This window comes from Crotalus tigris, unplaced genomic scaffold (assembly GCF_016545835.1).
Source record: "Crotalus tigris isolate CLP2741 ecotype Arizona unplaced genomic scaffold, ASM1654583v1 scf7180000018485.2372832, whole genome shotgun sequence".
Taxonomy (NCBI): domain Eukaryota; kingdom Metazoa; phylum Chordata; class Lepidosauria; order Squamata; family Viperidae; genus Crotalus; species Crotalus tigris.
In genome coordinates this window covers 1682621-1703089 of record NW_024097033.1, presented here as the reverse complement: position 1 = coordinate 1703089, position 20469 = coordinate 1682621, and the positions used below count along the sequence as shown (strand labels likewise).

Here is a 20469-nt window from a genome sequence, read left to right as displayed (position 1 = left end):
TGAGCAAACTATTAAACAGACAAGCCTTTGCCTATTTAATAAGGGATTGAAAAACCCGGACACCCAATCCTCCGGGCTTTTTCCTTGCTGGCTGCTTGAGCAGAAAAGCAGCTGAACCTCTCTGGTGGGTCTTTGCCTTCTTCCTAGGACCTCCCCCCCAATCAGCTCTCCCCTCCCCTGGCTCAAAAAAGCCGAAGAAACGCAGAAAGATTCCCCACCTGGGAAGGACTTTTTATTTTTTTAAATGCCCCAGCAACAACTATTGGCTTGAAGATCCCCCGGCTGCTATTTTTAAAAAGCCGAGAAGAGGGAAAGAAAAGAAAAAAAAGAGAGACTAGGACTTTTTTTTTTGGCATTAAAAAAAGAGGGAGAGGGAAGGGGGGGAAGGGAAATTCTCCCCAGCAGCTAGCTGGTCTGGCGGCAGTACTGGTAGTAGAGCAAAGGGGAATCGGGACCCCGCGTAAAGCTCTTCAGCCTTCCCCGGCTTCAGTCTGGGGGTCTGGGAGGGGAGGGAGAAAAAGTTGGGGTTTGGGAGACCCCGCCTCTTTCTTTTCAGCCTGGCTGGCTGGCTCAGCTTACTCGCTGGCTGGGGCTTGCTGACTCTTCCTCTCCTGCCCCCCGCCAACTTTGCTTTTGTGATGTCACCGCCTTTGATTTGAGTGCTTTTCAAAAATTGGGCTCGAGCCGTGCCAATTGGTTCCTAAGATCATTGGAAATATGTGTTTTCCGATGGTCTTAGGCAACCCCTGTGAAAGGGTCGTTCGACCCCCAAAGGGGTCGTGACCCACAGGTTGAGAACCTCTGCTCTACAGTCTTTTTACTTAATAGGAAGAAGACAACCAATTACCCACAATGGCAGTAATTCAGGAAATGACTTTTTCACTCCTCACAGCTCAGCAAAAAAATGATTCAAAGCGTATAGTTTCACTCTTTTCTTTTTTTTTCAATTCGATTTTAGTTCCATTTCTATCAGTTCTACCCTTGCTCACTCAATGAATGATGCGACAACTCATTGCTGGGGTTACTTGGTTTGTTTCAGTTTTCTGTACCATAAATACTGTACTTATGAGCTAACATTTGAGTAAGATTGAGTAAGATTAATTGCATTACATAATTAAGGCTGCAGTCCTGAGGTTACTCATATTCTGCCACGCTGCGCTGAACCTAACCTAAGAACGTTTGCATATTATATGTATTGCCTCTGCATTTTATTTTAAAACAAATTACTCCTTAGTACATCAATAAGATCTTTATATTTCATGCTACTGAATTATGAACTAAAACTATTCATTAGCTGCTATTTTCACATAATGATCTCAAAAGCCAAACAAAATGGTATTTTCATCACTATTGGATAAGCCATTCCATTTTAAAAACAGATTTTGTACAATTTAAAAAATTGAATGTTGAAATAATTTTTTTTCTACTTGAAATTAACACTTCAATTAATACTTGTATTACCATAGTAAGAGATATCAATAATCATATGTCATATGTCTTCATCTGAAATATCATTCTCTTTATATAAAAAGGCATTTCATGAAGGAGCAATGGCTAAATGAGGTAGTAACATCACTTCCATGTTTAATGAAGCAATATGTAACGTTGGGTCATGTAAAGTTTTGTGGAAAAGGCAACTAAATACATTGAGAGGGGATGCTGTGTCCCTTTTTCAATGCAAAAACAGGAAAATAACAAGATGCAAGGTTGTTTCTTTGGTAACGAGAAGCTCACATATGCATATCTGAAATATTTGAAAGCAGTTAAAACCTAGCCTTGTTTAGAGGCAAAGACTTGTTTCCTTAAAAATAATAAAGTAATCAATCATATTTGTCATATAATTGTTCTCAATATCATTTATAATTTTGCTAAGAATGAAGGACAGCATCTCTATAAGAAATGGCATGAAGACACAAGACAAGCAAACACAGAAGAAAAGAGATAATTAAAACACATTTGTACAGGGTTTTCCATTTCATCAGTGCTGAATTTTACTGAAAATGTAGATGATCAATAATGGGGAATAAAAGCTGGTGGGCACATCCAACATTTCACATCAAGGACCCAAGTGAAATATTAGCATACTATGTTTGAACCCAGATATCTGTTTCCAAATTTCGTATTTTCCAAATGATGAATTTGATTTCTTGAAAGGTCAATTTTGCCTTATCTAAATGCATTGGCCCATATATGCTTTTCCTTCTTGGCTAGAACTGAATGAAAATAAAAAATGACATAAGAAGAAAAGAAAAAAAGTAATGGCTATAAAATATATAAAGCCATAGAAAACAAAATAGGTCTAGAAAATATGTTTTTAAAGGTAAAGGGTGAATTAGAGAAAGAAAATATTTTTTCTAAAAAAGAAGGAACAAAGAAAAAGATAAAAGTTTTAAAAAAGGACTGAAGAAACAGAACCCTGATTTCTAACCATCTTTTTCTTCTGTGTGATGAAGCTTGGATGGATGTCTTCGGCAGGTGCGCCATTTACCAAGACGCTTGAAGAAATTCTCCTCTTCTTCATGCCCATTTTCCATGCCACTTCCAGGCCCACCTTCCGATAGCTTCACTGCACTAGTAAATTTCACCTAAATGTTAAAAGAAGCATCATTTCATTGTTTTCATTGCTGAAGTAAACACAGCATTTTAAATATTCTCCTTAATAAATATTCTCCTTTATTAGTAACATTTTAAAGCCCATACCTCCATAAAGAGAACCATGTTGAAGGAATCACAGTTGAATAGATAGGAAACAGGAGCAAAACAACCTTCCTTCCTTCCTTCCTTCCTTCCTTCCTCTCCTTCCCTCCCTTCCTCCCTCCTCTCTCCTTAGTGCTTAATATAGCTATTCTTCTACCTCATGATTTCTAAAGAAAACTAGTCACTTAAGAGAGAAGGCTAAGAAAGCTTGTCAGTGGCTTCATTTTCTCTGCCTGTAGGAATACTTTGTGAGTGCCATTTATTTTTTGGAATTACTTTATTGCTTTGTTCAGAAAAACACTCATTCAGAAAGAAAGTTTTAGCTTCTAGTAAAGCAAAGTTTAGCTCCAATAAAACAATAAAACCTGTAAAGTCCATACTTTCATATTTAGGTTCCTTGCAGTTTACCAATAAGCTGGCAGTGTGGAGAATAATGATGGGAAATTAAAATGCTTGAGAAATGCAATTGAAGCTGTAGCTCAATTCCAACCATTTAGCCATGTTTAAAGTCTTCTGCACAAATATTTAGATATAGTGGTTTCACTCCCTCCTCTCCTTTTTTCAGTCCTTCTCTTTCTGTTATTTTCTTCAGCTTAGTTTGGTTTTGATGCGAAATTTTGTATTAAAAGTATTTGTTCTTGTACCAAATTCTTTTAACTCTAGAACCTATAGTAAGAGTCAAACCTCTGCACTCTAAAGTCCAGTTAATTTCATATATTTGTTTTTTTTTTCCCCTGGACATCACACTATTGAGTGATATGCTCTCTGATGCTCAATAACCTAAGGCTTTCACATATTTTAAATGGGTATTTAAAAGCAGAAACATTGAATTTGTGCCCACGGTGTTTTCTAATTAGACCTGACAAACTTGTTTGTGTCCATATTATTCTGGAGTATATAATCAATTGGGCTATATATTTTCCCTTTCCAATCTATTTTAGCCCCACGGTCCAATTTTTATTTGCATGCAAACATCACAGATGTATAGCAACCTATTGCTCTTTTCTATTTTCCATTGGAAAATATATTTCTTAGTCTGTGGCTTTTCAAATCTCATTTAAAGGATAATTAATATAGCATTGGGTATTGGGATGGCAAGGACTTGATCTCTTCACTTATTTGTTTTTGTTTTGTTGCACTTAGCCACTTAATAGGTTTGTATATACTGTATGTTTGTTAAAAATGAAAGTCTGCAGTTGGCTAATTGGTTGTTATTTTTCCCCCTTCAGAAGTAAGTGTTCTTCCCTTTGTTGAAATGTATTGTGCAGATCTGCTGAGAGTACGACACAAGTTTGGAAATGATTCTGCTCTCTTTATTGTATTGATGAGTGTGTATGTGTATGTGAAAGGAGACTCTGCAGCAAGAAATGAAAGTAAAAGCATGCATGGTCCCAATCATTTCTTTAAGATGGAAGACTGATAATACTTGGAAGAATGCACAAACTTAGAAACAATATGCAGTGACAATTTCAGTCCAGGAAGAAAGTAATATAGATGTTGAAGATATAGGTAAGGATGCACAGAAAAATAAACATGCACATTCAATATTAGATAGCTTTTTTTTTAAAGTGTGAAAGGGTTGCATATTTACCCTGGAGCTCTGCCTGATGAAAGAAAGACGATCCACAGAGCTAATATCCAGAAGATCTTCTACACCATCTGCCAAACCAGAAATTGATGAACGTTTCAGCCAGTTCCCTGTAATACAGAAAGAGTAGGTGTGAATATCTTTCTGATACTACTAGTTGAATAATGCACATCTCTCATTACTGCTACAAAGGACTCAATTCCTAACATCTGAACAAAATATTAGGAGTCATATAAAGGAAGATGGGGAAAAATTCAAAGACACTGAATAGCATGGCAAAGTATTTTCATGTATAAAGCTTCCTGTGTGGAGAGAATCAGTGGAGACATCTGTTCAAGTCTGCCCTCAACTGTGGAATCTGTCTGGATGACTTTGGGTCAATGTCCATCGCTTTCATGGCTGATGTTGTGGGATTAAAAAGGAAGATAAATCCCTACATGCTCCTGGAGAAAAGCACAACATCTAACAAACCAATAATTGAATGACCTAGTGGGAGTTTGAGTTTCTTTCTCAGGGAGATCCGTCTGGAGCGGGAGCGGGAGCGCCTCTCTGTGGTCATTCCTGAGTGTGCAGTTGTGCATTCGGAAGTGTCTGGCTCCGACTGGCTGCTGGTATCGCTAGCTGCACTCTGAGATTTAAACATTTTCCGCCAGAAATCCTTGCGGCCTAAGGCTGCTCCTTGCATTTGTTCATCACTGTGAAGGAATGACATGGCTTGTAAAATTTAGCAGAATGAAAAAAAGAAAGAAAAAATAGGGCAGCATTTTAATTTTAAAAGAGGGATTAAGCAATAAACCTATCATCATAAAAATGATATACTGAAAAATATCAATAATTGGATTTGTAACCCTTGTAAAGCACTAGGAGGAAAGTATATAATATTTCCAATAAAATAATAATCTTTATGTAGTAAATTAGGAAGGTGTTGAGATGGTGAATATGATTTGCCTAAGGCTAGGCAGAATACAATATTCTATATTGCTAGCACTGCAGAGAGCAGAAGTTATTGAGAAACAACTTCCACATAATTATGTGAACCTTTTTCTCTCAGCTAGGATAGCTAACTTCTACATTGCTACAATGAAAACGAAACCAGCAGATTCAAGTCTGAACAGTGTTGCTTTTGCTTTTTAAATTATGTTTGTAAGCAACCTGATTGTTGATTAAAATAAAATGTATTGATTAATTTACTTACTGCTCAGGAGTTTGCATTGGACGGCCTGAGACATAGCTGCGACATTCATCAGGAGCAGAAGACAGCTGTCCTTTATCAATAACAACACTTCCTACTTCGGATCTACAAAGACAAAGCTATTAGTCACAGAAACAATAACATATTGTATTTATTCCTGTTTAGCTTCCTAATATTATTTTTAAAAGTAGTTCCAAAACAGAAAGACAGGTAAATTTCTTCTTGCAGTCTCCCATCAGTACTTCATATATCAATCATGAATGGTAACAGCAGTCAAGGACATGAAAATATACCAAATTGATAATCTAATTTGTAAGCGAGTCTATTTAATGTAAATTCAGAAATGTTTCTCATGAAATTAAATAGATCTTAATTAGCATGTAATTATATGGGAGTAAATATGTATAGGATTCTGTTACAAAAATTTTCAGAAAGATTCTTTTCAAGAAAAATTGTGTATACTATCAAATTGGAATTTCTCTACACATGGATAGATATATGATAAAAAGGGCATGCTGCTGTAAATGCGCCTTGGCTTAAAAATGTCTACCAAAGTATATCCTTGGACAGTTGTATATAATACAATACACACACACACACACACACACACACACACACACATTTGTTTGAAGTTATAGATAGATAGATAGATAGATAGATAGATAGATAGATAGATAGATAGATAGATAGATAGATAGATAGATAGAATTAGCCTATATATATATATACCGGTGTATGTATGTATGTATGTATGTATGTATTGGAGCTAATTCCATACAATAATGGGTATATCAGAAAAAGTAGTTGTTAGAAAAAAAATACTTCTTCCACGTTTAATTGAGGGGGGGGGGGAATGAGAATGTTATCTATCCCACTTGCATTAATTAGCAAAGAAAGATTCCTGGCACATTTTTATTTTCCAAGAGTATACTTTACTAAGAACAAAGTGATTACAGATTTTTGCAAGGCGGAATCTGTTGGCTTGGAACAAGAACAATGCAATTCAGTTCTCCTTTTTCCCTGGCCAACCCCTGTTATCAATGTCCAATTAGACGTTCTCAGATTGTTTTGGAAATGGCCTGTTCACCATCTCCACATTTCTTTTGGCTGACCTTGTGTCAGGGCCAGCACAGCTTCATTCCTAACCCCCTCCCCTTCCCTCACATTCCAAGTTCTTCCTTCCCCCCTCCCCCACATTGCAAATGTCAGGCTGGCAAGATGCGATGCAAAGCTAGAAGCAGCATTACAGCCATGATGCAGAATATGGATCCATAATCTGAATCGATGCCATATTGACTTGAAGCAGATCATCCCACCTCACAGATAAATGACAGAGATAGCTACTGTACTTAATCCAGCATCTTATTCTCCTATGTTGTGTAAGAATGATATTTTTTAGAACAACTTTTCAGCTGAGTAACCCAAACACAGTTCTTAACTCTGCTTTAATCCTGTGCATTTGTATGGAATTAAAGCACACTTCACTGCAATCTACTGTATATGAATATCATAAGACATCATCGGGGAAGGGAGGATTTTGAGAGCAAATAGTATTAGCATGATTCATCTTCTTCCCAAAAGCGAAGCTGACAAGTCTGGATATGGCTGACCTTACTATATCATTCATATCATCTTAATGGCTTTTCCAGTCCAGATACATACTTTTTACTCCCTGGTGGTTTGGGTTCCTGTTCAGTATTTTCTTCTGTTTTTCTTCCTGGAATCAACTTTTCTGCACTGTCCAAAAGAGCACTAAGAGCTACTCTTCTGAAAACATTTCCATGAGCCTCCTTGATAAACTGTACCAATTGTCGGATGTCACAGTACAAACCCTGAAGTCAGCAGGATGTCGTTTTTGTAGGAGGGAGGAAAAACAGTTTGTTAGGCTTCCAACATACAAACATTTTCTTTCTCTGTTTTCTTAAGAAAATCAGTCTAGGTTTCCGGCCTTCTGTTGCTATGAAATAAATTTCAGTAATGAATTTAACAGAAACTGCCTGAAATGTTGAAAGGAAAGGCTGAAGAGTTGCCATCTTGAACAACACAGTGATGACTTTTTCAAGTCAAATTAATGGCTAGATGCAAATTCAAAGGAAATTTGGTTCTCTCATGTTTTACTGAACTGCATGACATTTTCCAAAATTTACCTGCCAACATTTATTAATTTAAAAAATTAATTTTAAACAATATATATTTTGTCTTTCCACCCCTTTTTTAAAGAAGGTGGCACAATTCAACAATTTATATTGAGAATAGAAAAGATAATACTTAAAAACCTATGTCATGACTGAATGAAAAGGAAAGTTGCCCTTACCAGGTTCTCAGGACTATGGAGCTCATGCGTAGTAGAGGCACAGCGGGTGATTAGAAATTTGAACATAGCACTGACAATAATGCCCTCAATACTTTGGGCTGTAGATTTGTTGTCCACAGTGGTGAAGTTATTTCCAAAACCAGCCTTGTCTACAAAATGCAAAGTAAATTTGCATGGTTAAATTTCAGAAAAACAGTAAGATATATAATTGTAACACCTGAAGTCAGCAATTCCTGATCTGCAATAGCATTCTTTATCCAGAGGAAGGATTTGTTACTTTGGGCAACCACATAGGGTGGGGAGGAGTACTCCAAAATGAGCCTAGCAGTATAAAAAAGGAGTGAAGACAAAGAGTCCATGTCTCATTCAATTAAAACAAACAAAAAGTTAAACACACACACATTGCACATACTCAAATGAATACATTCAGGCACACATCTGCAGGAAAGCTGAATACTAAGGATGGCAATCTATACTTACTATCAGTAACTGGCTCCATACAAAATCCTAGCAAAGCATGTAAAAAATCCACCACGTTATTCAACGAATCTTTGTTCACATAATCTCTCATTGTCTGACGAAACTGCATCTTATCCAGTTTATATAATTTTGTAAGGCAGTTCTGAGCCTGTTAAGAAAGGTTTTAAGAACACCAAACTTAGGTTCTGCTGATGATAATCACAGAGGACTGCAGTGAATTCAATCTGTTAGTTCCTGAATAGTTAAAAACAGTACCCAACGAACTTCATAAAATAATTGGAGAGGATTTAAACAATTCCTATGTTTGTTAATACAGTGACTTACTGGACCCAAAGCTTCTAGGGGAATAAAGATTTTGGGATAATACATAAGATACAAGTATTTAAAATTTAATACATGTGCACTACAATTTAGAAGCCAATTACATAGGCAGTTATTTAGCAATATATAAGGAACTAGGTGAGGCTGCTATATTTTTAATGATCAGATGCTATAGTACAAAATCAAGTTTTTGTTCCACTTCGTTGTTATAGTAGGAGTCTGATAAGAGTGTGCTGGAATTCTCACTTAACTTTGTGGTGTCAGGTCCCCTTGATAACCTGGCCTTTTCTCCTAGATCTAAAGGGCCCCTCTTTTGCCCTATCACTATTCACACTATTCTAAACATTCATGGTTGATTTGAAGCTAAACCATAACAATCAGTATGTTGGTATATGACCAAACACTGTACCCTTAACAACTGGAGAGGCACTGAAATCCAAACAGTATGGATTTAAAAGGGGAGAGATTTGGAACCAACTTCTTTTCCATCCTTCTGAAGTTTTATACCTGATGTCTCAGACGATCCCCAGAGAGTCCTCGGTGACCTTCTCCACAGCCATATGCACAGCCCAGAGACTTCACTATTTTTATCAGCATTGTCAGAGCCAGCCTATGAGTGCTTACTGGAATATTTTCATCCTTAGCAGCACAACATTTGTAGAAACCAGAAAGACCAGAGAGAAAGCTGTTCAGTTTATGATCAGAATCAGAAAAATAATATCAAACTGGTGCATGCCAGTTTATCTATTAACAGAATAAATCTTACACAGAAGTTTCTTCTACAAATGATAACATGAGACCATTAAGTCTTAAAGGTATCTTTAAAGGAGACAGCTTTAATGCTGGTAAACAAAAAGATCAGATTTAGATGGATAGGTTGCCTGGGTCTGATCAAAGGACTTTGAAACACAGAGAGAAGCAATTCTCTTTATTGTTTACAATCTTGGAAGAAGTAAGAACACATAGTATAAATGTTTACCAGATCCAGCATCCCCTTCTCACAAATGTCAACCAGATGACCTTGGGAAGACCACCAAGAGAACATAAATATAGTAACCTCACAAAGCACACCAATTTTCTACAAAAGCCAGTTCTAAAAGGTAAACTGCCTTTGATCCTGGAAGTACTTTTGTTACTGGTGATCTTATCCATGTTTTCTTATCCCCCCTTAAAGCTGTCTATGTTGTTGGCCATTATGGCATCTTGGAAAATTGAGTAACAGTGTGCTACATGCACACATGTTTCATGTAGTCTAATCTGATTTTCTCACCCTGAGTTTAATTGGCTTACTCTGGATTCTAGTACTTTAATCTGCAATATAACATTCCACATATGACTGCATGTTAGATTTTATAAGGGTACAATAATATAAACAGCTTTATTTTCGGTTCTGCTCCTAATGAATTCCAACATTGAATTTGTCTTCTTTGTAGCAGTTATTTATTAAGTTGACATTTGTTCATCACATCACAAGATCTTTCCCAGTCAGGTGTCAATCAGTGAAACCTGCATGCTACGCTCCATTTAAATGTAGAACCTCTGAGGACTACACATTGAGGACAATTGATCAGCCAGTTGCAACTTTCTGAATCTTTTATTATGTACGATTGCTGATTTGGCAGAATTCAGAATAATACGCAGTTTTCCAAATGCAAGTATTCTTGCATTTGTTACTTGTAGCTAACACAGTAAAGTATTACAACTTTACTCATGCTAATGCTAATAAAATACTGTTATTGCAAAAGGCATATAAATTTAACTAGAAGAAATTCTTCAAATTAAGATGGGAGTGTAAGAACATCCTTCTAATTTTTGCTTCTGGAAATAAGATCAAGATCTTACACTGCATGCCACATAGACTGACATGACTTGGATAACTCTTCCATGTGCTCCTCTATCCCATATTGAGTTTCAATATTTACACATTCATGTGAATATCTGAACAGGGATATCAGATGACAATACCTCTGAAGGCAAACTGAGAAATAAAAACAAATCTTAATTCATACCCCCCTTTATGGATTACTGCCTTGTCGTGGCGAAGGGGCTTGCGTAACTCAATGAAGCAATAAGCTATGCCGTGCAGGGCCACCCAAGACGGACAGGTTATAGCAGAGAGTTCTGACAAAATGTGATCCACTGGAGAAGGAAATGGCAAACCACTCCAGTATCTTTGCCATGAAAACCCCATGGACAGTACTAAAAGGAAAAAAGATATGACGCTGGAAGATGAGCCCCTCAGGTCGGAAGGTGTCCAATATGCTACTGGGGAAGAGCAGAGGGCTAGTACTAGTAGCGCCAGAAAGAATGAAGCGACTGGGCCAAAGCCGAAAGGACGCTCAGCTGTGGATATATCTGGTGGTGAAAGGAAAGTCCGATGCTGTAAAGATTTTTTCTCCATAGGAACCTGGAATGTAAGATCCATGAATCAAGGCAAGCTAGACGTAGTCAAAAAAGAGATGACAAGACTGAACATCGACATCTTAGGAATCAGCGAACTAAAATGGACAGGAATGGGTGAATTTAACTCAGATGACCATCAGGTATACTACTGTGGGCAAGAATCCCTCAGAAGAAATGGAGTAGCCTTCATAGTCAATAAAAGAATAGGAAAAGCAATACTGGGATACAATCCCCAAAATGACAGAATGATCTCAATTCGAATCCAAGGCAAACCATTCAATATCACAGTAGTCCAAATCTATGCCCCAACCACTGGTGCTGAAGAGGATGAAATTGACCGGTTCTATGAAGCCCTACAGCACCTTATAGAATTAACACCAAAAAATGATGTCCTTATCATCATGGGGGATTGGAATGCTAAGGTAGGAAGCCAAAAGATAACCGGAATAACAGGCAAGTTTGGCCTTGGAGAACAAAATGAAGCAGGGCACAGGCTAATAGAATTTTGTCAAGAGAATACGATGGTCATAACAAACACTCTTTTCCAACAACCCAAGAGACGGCTCTACACATGGACATCACCAGACGGTCAACATAGAAATCAGATTGACTATGTGCTCTGCAGCCAAAGATGGAGAAGCTCTATACAGTCAGTAAAAACAAGACCAGGAGCTGACTGTGGCTCAGATCATGAGCTTCTCGTTGCAAAATTTAGGCTTAAATTGAAAAAAGTAGGGAAAAGCACTAGGCCACTCAGGTATGAACTAAATCATATTCCTGATGAATATACAGTAGAGGTGACAAATAGATTTAAGGAACTGGATCTGATAGACAGAGTGCCTGAAGAACTATGGATGGAAGTTCGCAACATTGTACAAGAGGTAGCAACTAAAACCATCCCAAAGAAAAAGAAATGCAAGAAAGCAAAATGGCTGTCTGAGGAAGCTTTGCAAATAGCTGAGGAAAGAAGGGAAGCGAAAGGCAAAGGAGAAAGAGAAAGATACACCCAATTGAATGCAGAATTCCAGAGAGTAGCTAGAAGAGATAAGAATGCCTTCTTAAATGAACAGTGCAAAGAAATAGAAGAAAACAACAGAACAGGGAGGACTAGAGATCTCTTCAAGAAAATTGGAGATATGAAGGGAACGTTTCATGCAAAGATGGGCATGATAAAGGACCAAAATGGCAGAGACCTAACAGAGGCAGAAGAGATTAAGAAGAGATGGCAAAACTACACAGAAGAACTATACAAGAATGAGCTTAACATCCCAGATAACCACAATGAGATGGTCATTGACCTCGAACCAGACATCCTAGAATGTGAAGTGAAATGGGCCTTAGAAAATCTGAGCAACAACAAAGCTAGTGGAGGTGACAGTATTCCAGCTGAGCTATTCAAAATCTTAAAAGACGATGCAGTAAAAGTGCTACACTCAATTTGCCAGCAAATTTGGAAAACTCAACAGTGGCCACAGGATTGGAAAAGGTCAGTTTACATTCCAATTCCAAAGAAAGGCAATGCCAAAGAATGTTCAAACTATCGCACCATTGCACTCATTTCACATGCTAGTAAAGTTATGCTTAAAATCCTACAAGCTAGACTCCAGCAGTATGTGGATCGAGAACTACCAGAAGTACAGGCAGGATTTCGAAGAGGCAGAGGAACAGAGATCAAATTGCCAACATACGCTGGATCATGGAGAAAGCTAGGGAGTTCCAGAAAAACATCTACTTCTGCTTCATTGACTATGCAAAAGCCTTTGATTGTGTGGATCACAACAAATTGTGGCAAGTTCTTAAAGAGATGGGAGTACCAGACCATCTCATTTGTCTCTTGAGAAACCTATATGCGGGTCAAGAAGCAACAGTGAGAACTGAACACGGAACCACTGATTGGTTCAAAATTGGAAAAGGAGTCCGGCAAGGCTGTATACTGTCGCCCTGCCTATTTAACTTATATGCAGAGCACATCATGAGAAAGGCAGGGCTAGATGAATCAAAAGTTGGAATTAAGATTGCCGGGAGAAATATCAACAACCTAAGATATGCAGATGATACCACTCTAATGGCAGAAAGTGAAGAGGAACTAAAGAGCCTCTTGATGCGGGTGAAGAAGGAGAGTGTAAAAGTAGGCTTGAAACTCAACATTAAGAAAACCAAAATCATGGCATCCGGCCCTCTCAATTCCTGGCAAATAGATGGGGAAGAAATGGAGGTAGTGACAGATTTTATTTTTCTGGGCTCCAAGATCACCTCAGATGGGGACTGCAGCCAAGAAATTAAAAGACGCTTGCTCCTGGGGAGGAAAGCTATGGCAAATCTAGACAGCATACTAAAAAGCAGAGACATCACCCTGCCAACAAAAGTGCGTATAGTCCGGCCATGGTTTTCCCAGTTGCAATGTATGGCTGTGAAAGTTGGACCATAAGAAAGGCTGAGCGCAAAAGAATTGAGGCCTTTGAACTATGGTGCTGGAGAAGACTCCTGCGAGTCCCTTGGACTGCAAGGCGTTCAAACCGGTCAGTCCTAGAAGAGATCAACCCCGACTGCTCTTTAGAAGGCCAGATCCTGAAGTTGAAACTCAAGTACTTTGGCCACCTAATGAGAAGGAAGGATTCACTGGAGAAGAGCCTAATGCTGGGAAAGATTGAGGGCAATAGAAGAAGGGGACGACAGAGAATGAGATGGCTGGATGGAGTCACTGAAGCAGTAGGTGTGAATTTAAATGGACTCCAGAAGATGGTAGAGGACAGGAAGACCTGGAGGAATGTTGTCCATGGGGTCGCGATGGGTCGGACACGACTTCGCAATTAATAACAATAAATAAATTCATACCCTGGAATTTTAACAGTTTTCAAAACACAATATCAGAAATTAAATTAGGCAATGGACTATCACATCAATATGGAAGCTTCTGTAAAAATGCCTTTCAACATTAACATAATAGTATTGATTGGCAAATAATGAGCCTATAAAAGCTTCAACATACCTTGTCTTCTTTCTTATCATTTTTTTCAAAAGATCTTCCGCCACCTTCTCCCCCTCCTCCTCCACCACCACCACCACTTCCTCCATCTCCTCCACCACCTCCTCCTCCTCCTCCAGCAGCACTTCCAACTCCTCCTCCTCCTCCTCCTTCTCCACTGTCATCTCCTGCTCCAGTGATTGGAGTAGTCCCAAATCCAGATGCTGAGGTAGTCAAAGCCCCCTTGAGTTGAAAGGAAGTTTCACTTTGTCTTTTTTCATTGGTCTCATTCTCTTTGTTCTCACTTTTTCTTCTGATCTTCTCCACACAGGGTACCACACCAAGCTGAAGCAGACATTCCACAATGTTGAGGGCCACATCACAGATTCGGGAGCTGATGTCATGATTCAAGACCAAGTAAACTGCTTTAAGAACCACCTTGAAAGAAGAAATGTGAGATATTGCAGGCAGCACTATATTTGCATATTGTTTGCAAAAAAACTGACTATGGGTTTCTAAAGAAATGGTCCAAAAGTGATATCCTACAACAAGGTGACATCTTCAATTATAGCATAATAGCAAGTGAACAAAAATATATATAAGCCACCCTAAGCATAATCCAGGTCAATTTTCTGGTAGCAGTGCTTTTTTAGCTGATCTAAAACAAATCCGCCTTTGATAGAAAGTAGTTTATTGCTGAAAGAATATAAAACAAAAACAATGTTTCATAAAATCATAGATTTTCAAGTCCCTAGTCTGAAAGATGGCTATCTGCACACACCTAGTCAAGGGAGCTTGCCACTCCCTTAGTTATAGTACTACAGTAGTCCTCAACTTATGATCACAATTGAGCCCCAAATTTATGTTGCTAAGTCAGAAATTTGTTAAGTGCCCTATTTTATGACTTTTCTTGCCATATTTGTTAAGTGAATCACTGAAGCTGTTAAATTAGTATCATGGTTATTAAGTGAATCTGGCTTCCCAATTGACTTTCCTAGTCAGAAGGTTGCAAAAGTGGCCACATGACGCCAGAACACTGGATCTGTCATAAATTGAGTCAGTTGTCAAGCATCAGAATGTAACTCACATGACCATGAGGATGCTGCAACAGTCATATTGTGAAAAATGGCCATAAGTCGCTTTTTCGGTACCATTGTAACTTCAAACAGTCACTAAGTGAAGTGTTGTAAGTTGAGGATTACCTGTATTTCCTTTGTCAAACTCTTACGGTATTTGCCTTTCTATGTTTGGAAATATTATTCTTGGGCATACATTATGGGATAATAGACCTCCTTTCAGATATTCGAACACTATTCTCATATTCATAGAATGTCAGCATTGAAAGGGACCTTGGAGCTCTTCTAGTCCAGTGCTTGAGCAGGAGATCCTATACCATTTCAGATAATTGACTGTCCAATCTCTTCTTAAAAGCCTCCAATGATGGAGCACCCACAACTTTTGAAAGCAAACTGTTCCATTGCTGAGTGTTCTCACTGTTAGGAAATGTCTCCTTAGTTCTAGGTTGCTTTTCTCTTTAGTTAGTTTCCATCCATTCCTTCTTGCCCTGTCTTCTGGGCCTTTGGAAAATAAGTTAACCCGCTCTTCTTTGTGGCAGCCTTCAAATATTGGAATACTGCTATAACGTCACCCCTATTCCTTCTTTTTACTAGACTAGACAAACCCAATTCCTGCAATAATTTTTCTTATGTTTTAGCCTCCAGCACCCCAATCATCTTTGTTGCTCTTTTCTATACTCTTTCCAGAGTCTCAACATCTTTTTTATATCATGATGACCAAAATGCAGTATTCCAAGTGTGGTCTTACCAAGGCATTATAAAGTGGAACTAACACTTCATGTGATCTTGATTCTATAGCTCTGTTAAGGGAGCCTAGGATTGCATTGGCTTTTTTGAGGGTTACAGCATACTGTTGACTCATATGTAAGTGTTGTCTACTAGGACTCCAAGATGCCTCTTGCAGTTACTGCCATCGAGCCAAATTTCACCTAATCTGTCCTTGTACATTTGATTTTTCTTGCCTAAGTGTAAAACCTGTGCTTCAAGTGTTCAAGTCTGTTGAGATCTTGAGGCTATCTTCTGAGGTTTTGGCAATTCCTGCCAGCTTGGTGTCTGCAAATATGATGAGTTCCCCTTCTATTCCCTCATCTAAATATTCCCACCTGGTTGTCTTTAGTCAAGGCTGAATATATCCATTAGGACTTTGGATCCAGTCTGCAAAAGGTGCTTCAGAATACATGGGAGTACCAATGTAGCACATGTCAGCAACAGTTCAAAGCAGCTGTTTTTCTTGGGATCTCCATAAAATTGCAATTGGTGCCATGCCAGGAAAGAGTGCAGCACATACCTATAGATGCTATACTTGTATTCTCATCCACTCTGGTGTACCTTCTGGAGGCTGGATCCAAAGCATCACATAGCTCTAATAGCAGTTCTTTCAACCTCATTATAAACCTTTATAAAATTTGAACTCATACAAGCTTCCATTCCCTGATTAGGTTTCTCCATCAATCTTGAATTGAAATTCTGCTCTTTGAACAACCTCTTCATAATGAATTGATGGAATGCATATCCTGTTCTGAAAGAAGACTGATGCCAAATAGAATTGTTCTACTTTCTCTTTGTTAGTTTTTATCTTTTGTTCTTCTTTTTATTCTTCTTTTATTGTGAACTTACATGGAAAATATTTTTTTCTCAGCATAATTCATTAGCCTTGATTTATTATATATATATTTTGTTGCATCATCTTTTCAAATCAGGGCTACTTTTATGTATGTTTGCATGATGATTGTCCCATTTTTCACCTCATATGTCTTTCCTCTTGATTGTGCAACTGGTTGGTTTCTTCTGCTGCCTTCCACTTTTTCCCCACCTGGAATTGTTTGCTACTATACTTTTTTGGGAAGTTCCACTAGTCTTTGGCTTCTTTTCCCATTATTTTCTTCTGCTGCAGGAATCTAGTTATCATTGTTTTGATAACTGACAAATTAGTGCTCTTAAAATCAAGAATGCTAGCATTCCATAATTGTCCAAATGTTCCTACTATTGTATTTCTACAATTAAGTCAAACTCATGTTTTTCTCCACCTTCTGAAGGAAAATATTTTCAAAAGATGAAGATGTTGCTAAAAGGTCTATCTCTGAACACACAGTATGTTGGCATACTTAACATCCTCCAGGTTTGACAGATATTCGTCTCTATCCTAAGTATCTTGCCTCTCCTTCTCTTTCAATACCCTGAAAAAGATCAATTCTTAGCATTGTGTAGCTGGTACCTAAAAGATACCAATGAATTAACATAAAGTCTCTCTCACCGAAATGTATTCCTCCACTGTAATTAAAGGCTCTTAATTTATGGAAGTTTAGAAATTAGCCCTCCCCCTAAGACAGCAATTTTATTTGAGCACTTTATGGAGTTTGAAAACAACCCAACAAGATTTAAGCCTGCCGGTCAGTCAGTGGCACTAAACTGTATACTTCTACTCACTGAGAAATAGGAAAATGAACTTCTCAATTTGCATTTTTAACCTACTCCATCCTATAAATACAATCTGGGTAACAAAAATTTTAGTGCATAACACAGGATAAAATAAAATATGTGACTCACACTAAAGAAGATCATGTTTTCCATATAATATTTCCATTTTTAACCAGAACTTCCTATAGGAACCTGGTATGCTGTATTAAATTATTAATTATTAATAATGCTGTATTAAATTCTTTTCACCAAGAATTGGTTTTATATTTTACTTTACTATTAATTGGTGGAATGACCTTTATGCAGAGCTGAAATGGAACAAGATTGCATATTTAAGAGATTTTGATTTCCATCATACAATAACTAGCACAGAAAGGAATATTCCTTTTTCTTGATCATTACCGAAAGATCTAGCATGCCATTCTTGTGGACAAAGTTGCTGGTCCCATCTATGTGATCTGTATCTTCCAGGCAACTATAGTTGATACAAGAATCTGTCAGACTTCGAGGGAGATTGGCACATGCCAGGGGCTCATGGGGCATTTCTGGTATGGGCACCTGGTTGCAGAGCTTGCGCATGTGCTCACTGAAGAAGTCAGCATAGCCCACATTGAAAGAGGCCAGCGTGGTATTGAAGGTGGCCACTGTGATGGTTGAAATTTGGGAACGTACTGCAAGAGAGCATTACAGATATTAGTTCATTGGACAGAGCACTTGATATGAAGGTGTAAGATGATTCATTTAAGTACAATATTCTGGAACATTACAACGATTATTCATAACTAATTAAGTGTATAATAACTAGAAGCTGAACTAAATAGAGGAAAGAGAATCTATTAGTCTATTCTGGTACCCTTGCAAGATCAGCAACATTTGGGAAAATATTAGCTGTTAAGAGTTCAAACAATATATCATCTTTATCTACAGTAATTCCTGCAACACTGCCCTCTTCTGATTTAATAAGAAGACACACACATAGTCTTGAAAAAACCCTGGGTAACTCAAAGGTTTGTGATTTCTCATAGGAGAAAAGTGAATTAATGTACCCATATTCTAATTCTAACTAGTTGTCATCTGGGTTTCTTCAGGAACTCTGTGCTGGAAAATCACTTGCTCAGTGCTCTTGAATATCACCTCACCGTGGCTGTTGGAGTGGTCTGGCAGGTCAGTAACCAAAGTATGGTGGGAATGAGAATGCCGAGCACTCAGACTTTCCATTTCGGTAGCTGTATCGGAGCTGCCCCGCCTAGTAAATCTCCCTGGAATAGAAAAAAAAGACATGCATTGTGCTATTAGTGCTGCATTTCAATTTTAATTTATTTTTATTTTATTATTTTGTTGTCACCCATCTTGATATTCTATCATTTACCCAGGAATCATTTGCAAACTGCATAATATTTAAAATAAAAAAAATAGGATTAGGATTCATAGGGACCTGTACCTTTGTGGACTGTCACAACATAAATTTCAGATCATTATAATGTCCACTAATTAAAGAGACTTTGAATGAGGCACAGTCATTTGGTTGAAGTGATGGGTTAAACCAAATTGGCAAACTCATTTACTCTGAACTGGGTTCAACAGGGGCCAGTTATAAATAATATGGGATTTTTCCCTTGTTCAGTCCATTGCCAACCAGTGAGTAGGGGTGATGTGTAGGGAGGGTTATTTGGCCTTCCATTCTTGCTCAAACACCAGCTTTTTTTATTATTATTCTAATGCATCAGTTTTGTGGCTCATAGTGTTCGATTTTGTTTTCATGAAAAGTTATATCCCTTATTTTCTTTTCATGGATCATGATTCTTAAAAGTTGAGCAGCTTCAAAAGCTGGAAATGACTGGGCATCTCCAGATCAGAGAGGTCTTGGAAACGGCAGCAAAACTGCAGTGAGGAACACAGCCATCACATTTCTTACTACAATGGATACAAATGAGTGAGAAAGTACTATAAAGAAATGAAAATGCCCCTCTTCTTTCATGTGAGGTGAAGAGAACAAGAAAATGAGTATCTGTAGTTGTAATGCAGAGTGATCATTAAGTGAATTAAGAGCATTAGGAATTCGATTAGAATGGATAAATGAGCTGGAAGCAATCTGCTTTTAGTGGGCAGAAAATAATTGTTGAATAATTATCCAGACTAAGCAAAAAACATATATGTAAGATTAAAAGAAAAATGTTCATAAGTGTTACATTAAATGTTGTATATGGATTCTCCCTCAATCTTGTACCTCCTTCATGACTTTATTCCTCATTTCTCCTCCAATCTGGTCTGATGATCCCTTAATTCACCAGAGGAGATTGGAGGATGTGTGAACAGTGCAAATAACACAAACCGTAAAATAGGAAAGAAGAATTCATTGTTGTTGTTCATGTCGTTATCAGGAGATGGACATCATTGTGCACACTTCATGATTATAAGTAACTGATGTCCACAACCAGTAAAAAACTCTGGTTATCAGCAAAGTGATTTGTCCTCAGTAATAGCCTCTCATTCACCTAGAATAGTGGTTTGCCACCCTCCTCTCTCAATGCCACGCCTGTCTTCACCAATCCCAGAGAAGCTGCCAAAAGAAAATGTGCTTCGAGTAGGTGATACATCCAAATGGTCTTCCTGGAGAAGAAAGGGCACTCCCATCCGCCGCTGCCTTTTCTTCCCTGTGTGGTGGAAAGGAATAGAGCCCTTGCGCTCACGATCCTCCTTGCGGCTCTTGAACTGCAGGGAAAATGTAGAAGAAATCTATGCAGGACAACTCATAAGGGAATTGCAGAAAGCATAAAACAAGAATTCAGAGTTGCTTTAACAGTGAGATGGGTGGCATATAAATGTAATAAACAAACAACAAATCTCTTCTCTGAGGCTCTGATTCTTGAAACTAACTTGGAATTCATTTGCTTTTTCTTTGGGCCTATATTGTTTTATCTAACTACAGTAGGGGCAGGCAACATTTAGGTGTCCAAAAGAGAGTTTTTTTTCCCCAGAAGGCTGAAGCTCCCAAAGAACTACATTACCTCACAG

General features: G+C 38.0%; 1 protein-coding gene and 1 long non-coding RNA gene across 16 annotated transcripts in view; one reads left to right on the top strand and one right to left on the bottom strand.

The window, feature by feature from the left end:
* UNC80 (unc-80 homolog, NALCN channel complex subunit) overlaps window positions 1-20469 on the bottom strand; it is a 185213-nt gene that overhangs the window by 129658 nt on the left and 35086 nt on the right. For 9 of the 14 annotated variants that reach the window (XM_039352938.1, XM_039352942.1, XM_039352945.1 and 6 more), the window contains exons 10-21: window positions 19950-20166; window positions 18594-18713; window positions 17857-18125; window positions 13985-14398; window positions 9100-9231; window positions 8272-8419; window positions 7792-7940; window positions 7140-7309; window positions 5481-5582; window positions 4772-4980; window positions 4289-4395; window positions 2429-2585 (exon numbers count right to left, since the gene is read on the bottom strand). In XM_039352938.1, the coding sequence (XP_039208872.1) occupies window positions 2429-2585; window positions 4289-4395; window positions 4772-4980; window positions 5481-5582; window positions 7140-7309; window positions 7792-7940; window positions 8272-8419; window positions 9100-9231; window positions 13985-14398; window positions 17857-18125; window positions 18594-18713; window positions 19950-20166 (2194 nt within the window). The remainder of the gene's footprint in view (window positions 1-2428; window positions 2586-4288; window positions 4396-4771; window positions 4981-5480; window positions 5583-7139; window positions 7310-7791; window positions 7941-8271; window positions 8420-9099; window positions 9232-13984; window positions 14399-17856; window positions 18126-18593; window positions 18714-19949; window positions 20167-20469) is intronic. The other 5 variants (XM_039352944.1, XM_039352946.1, XM_039352947.1 and 2 more) reach the window with 1 other exon arrangement.
* LOC120312333 overlaps window positions 1-20469 on the top strand; it is a 97291-nt gene that overhangs the window by 54147 nt on the left and 22675 nt on the right. The window contains exons 3-5 of one of the 2 annotated variants that reach the window (XR_005557862.1): window positions 14292-14413; window positions 18543-18618; window positions 19265-19545. This is a non-coding gene — a long non-coding RNA (uncharacterized LOC120312333). Of the gene's footprint in view, window positions 1-14291; window positions 14414-18542; window positions 18619-19264; window positions 19546-20469 lie in introns of those variants that run through there. The other variant, XR_005557861.1, reaches the window with a different exon arrangement.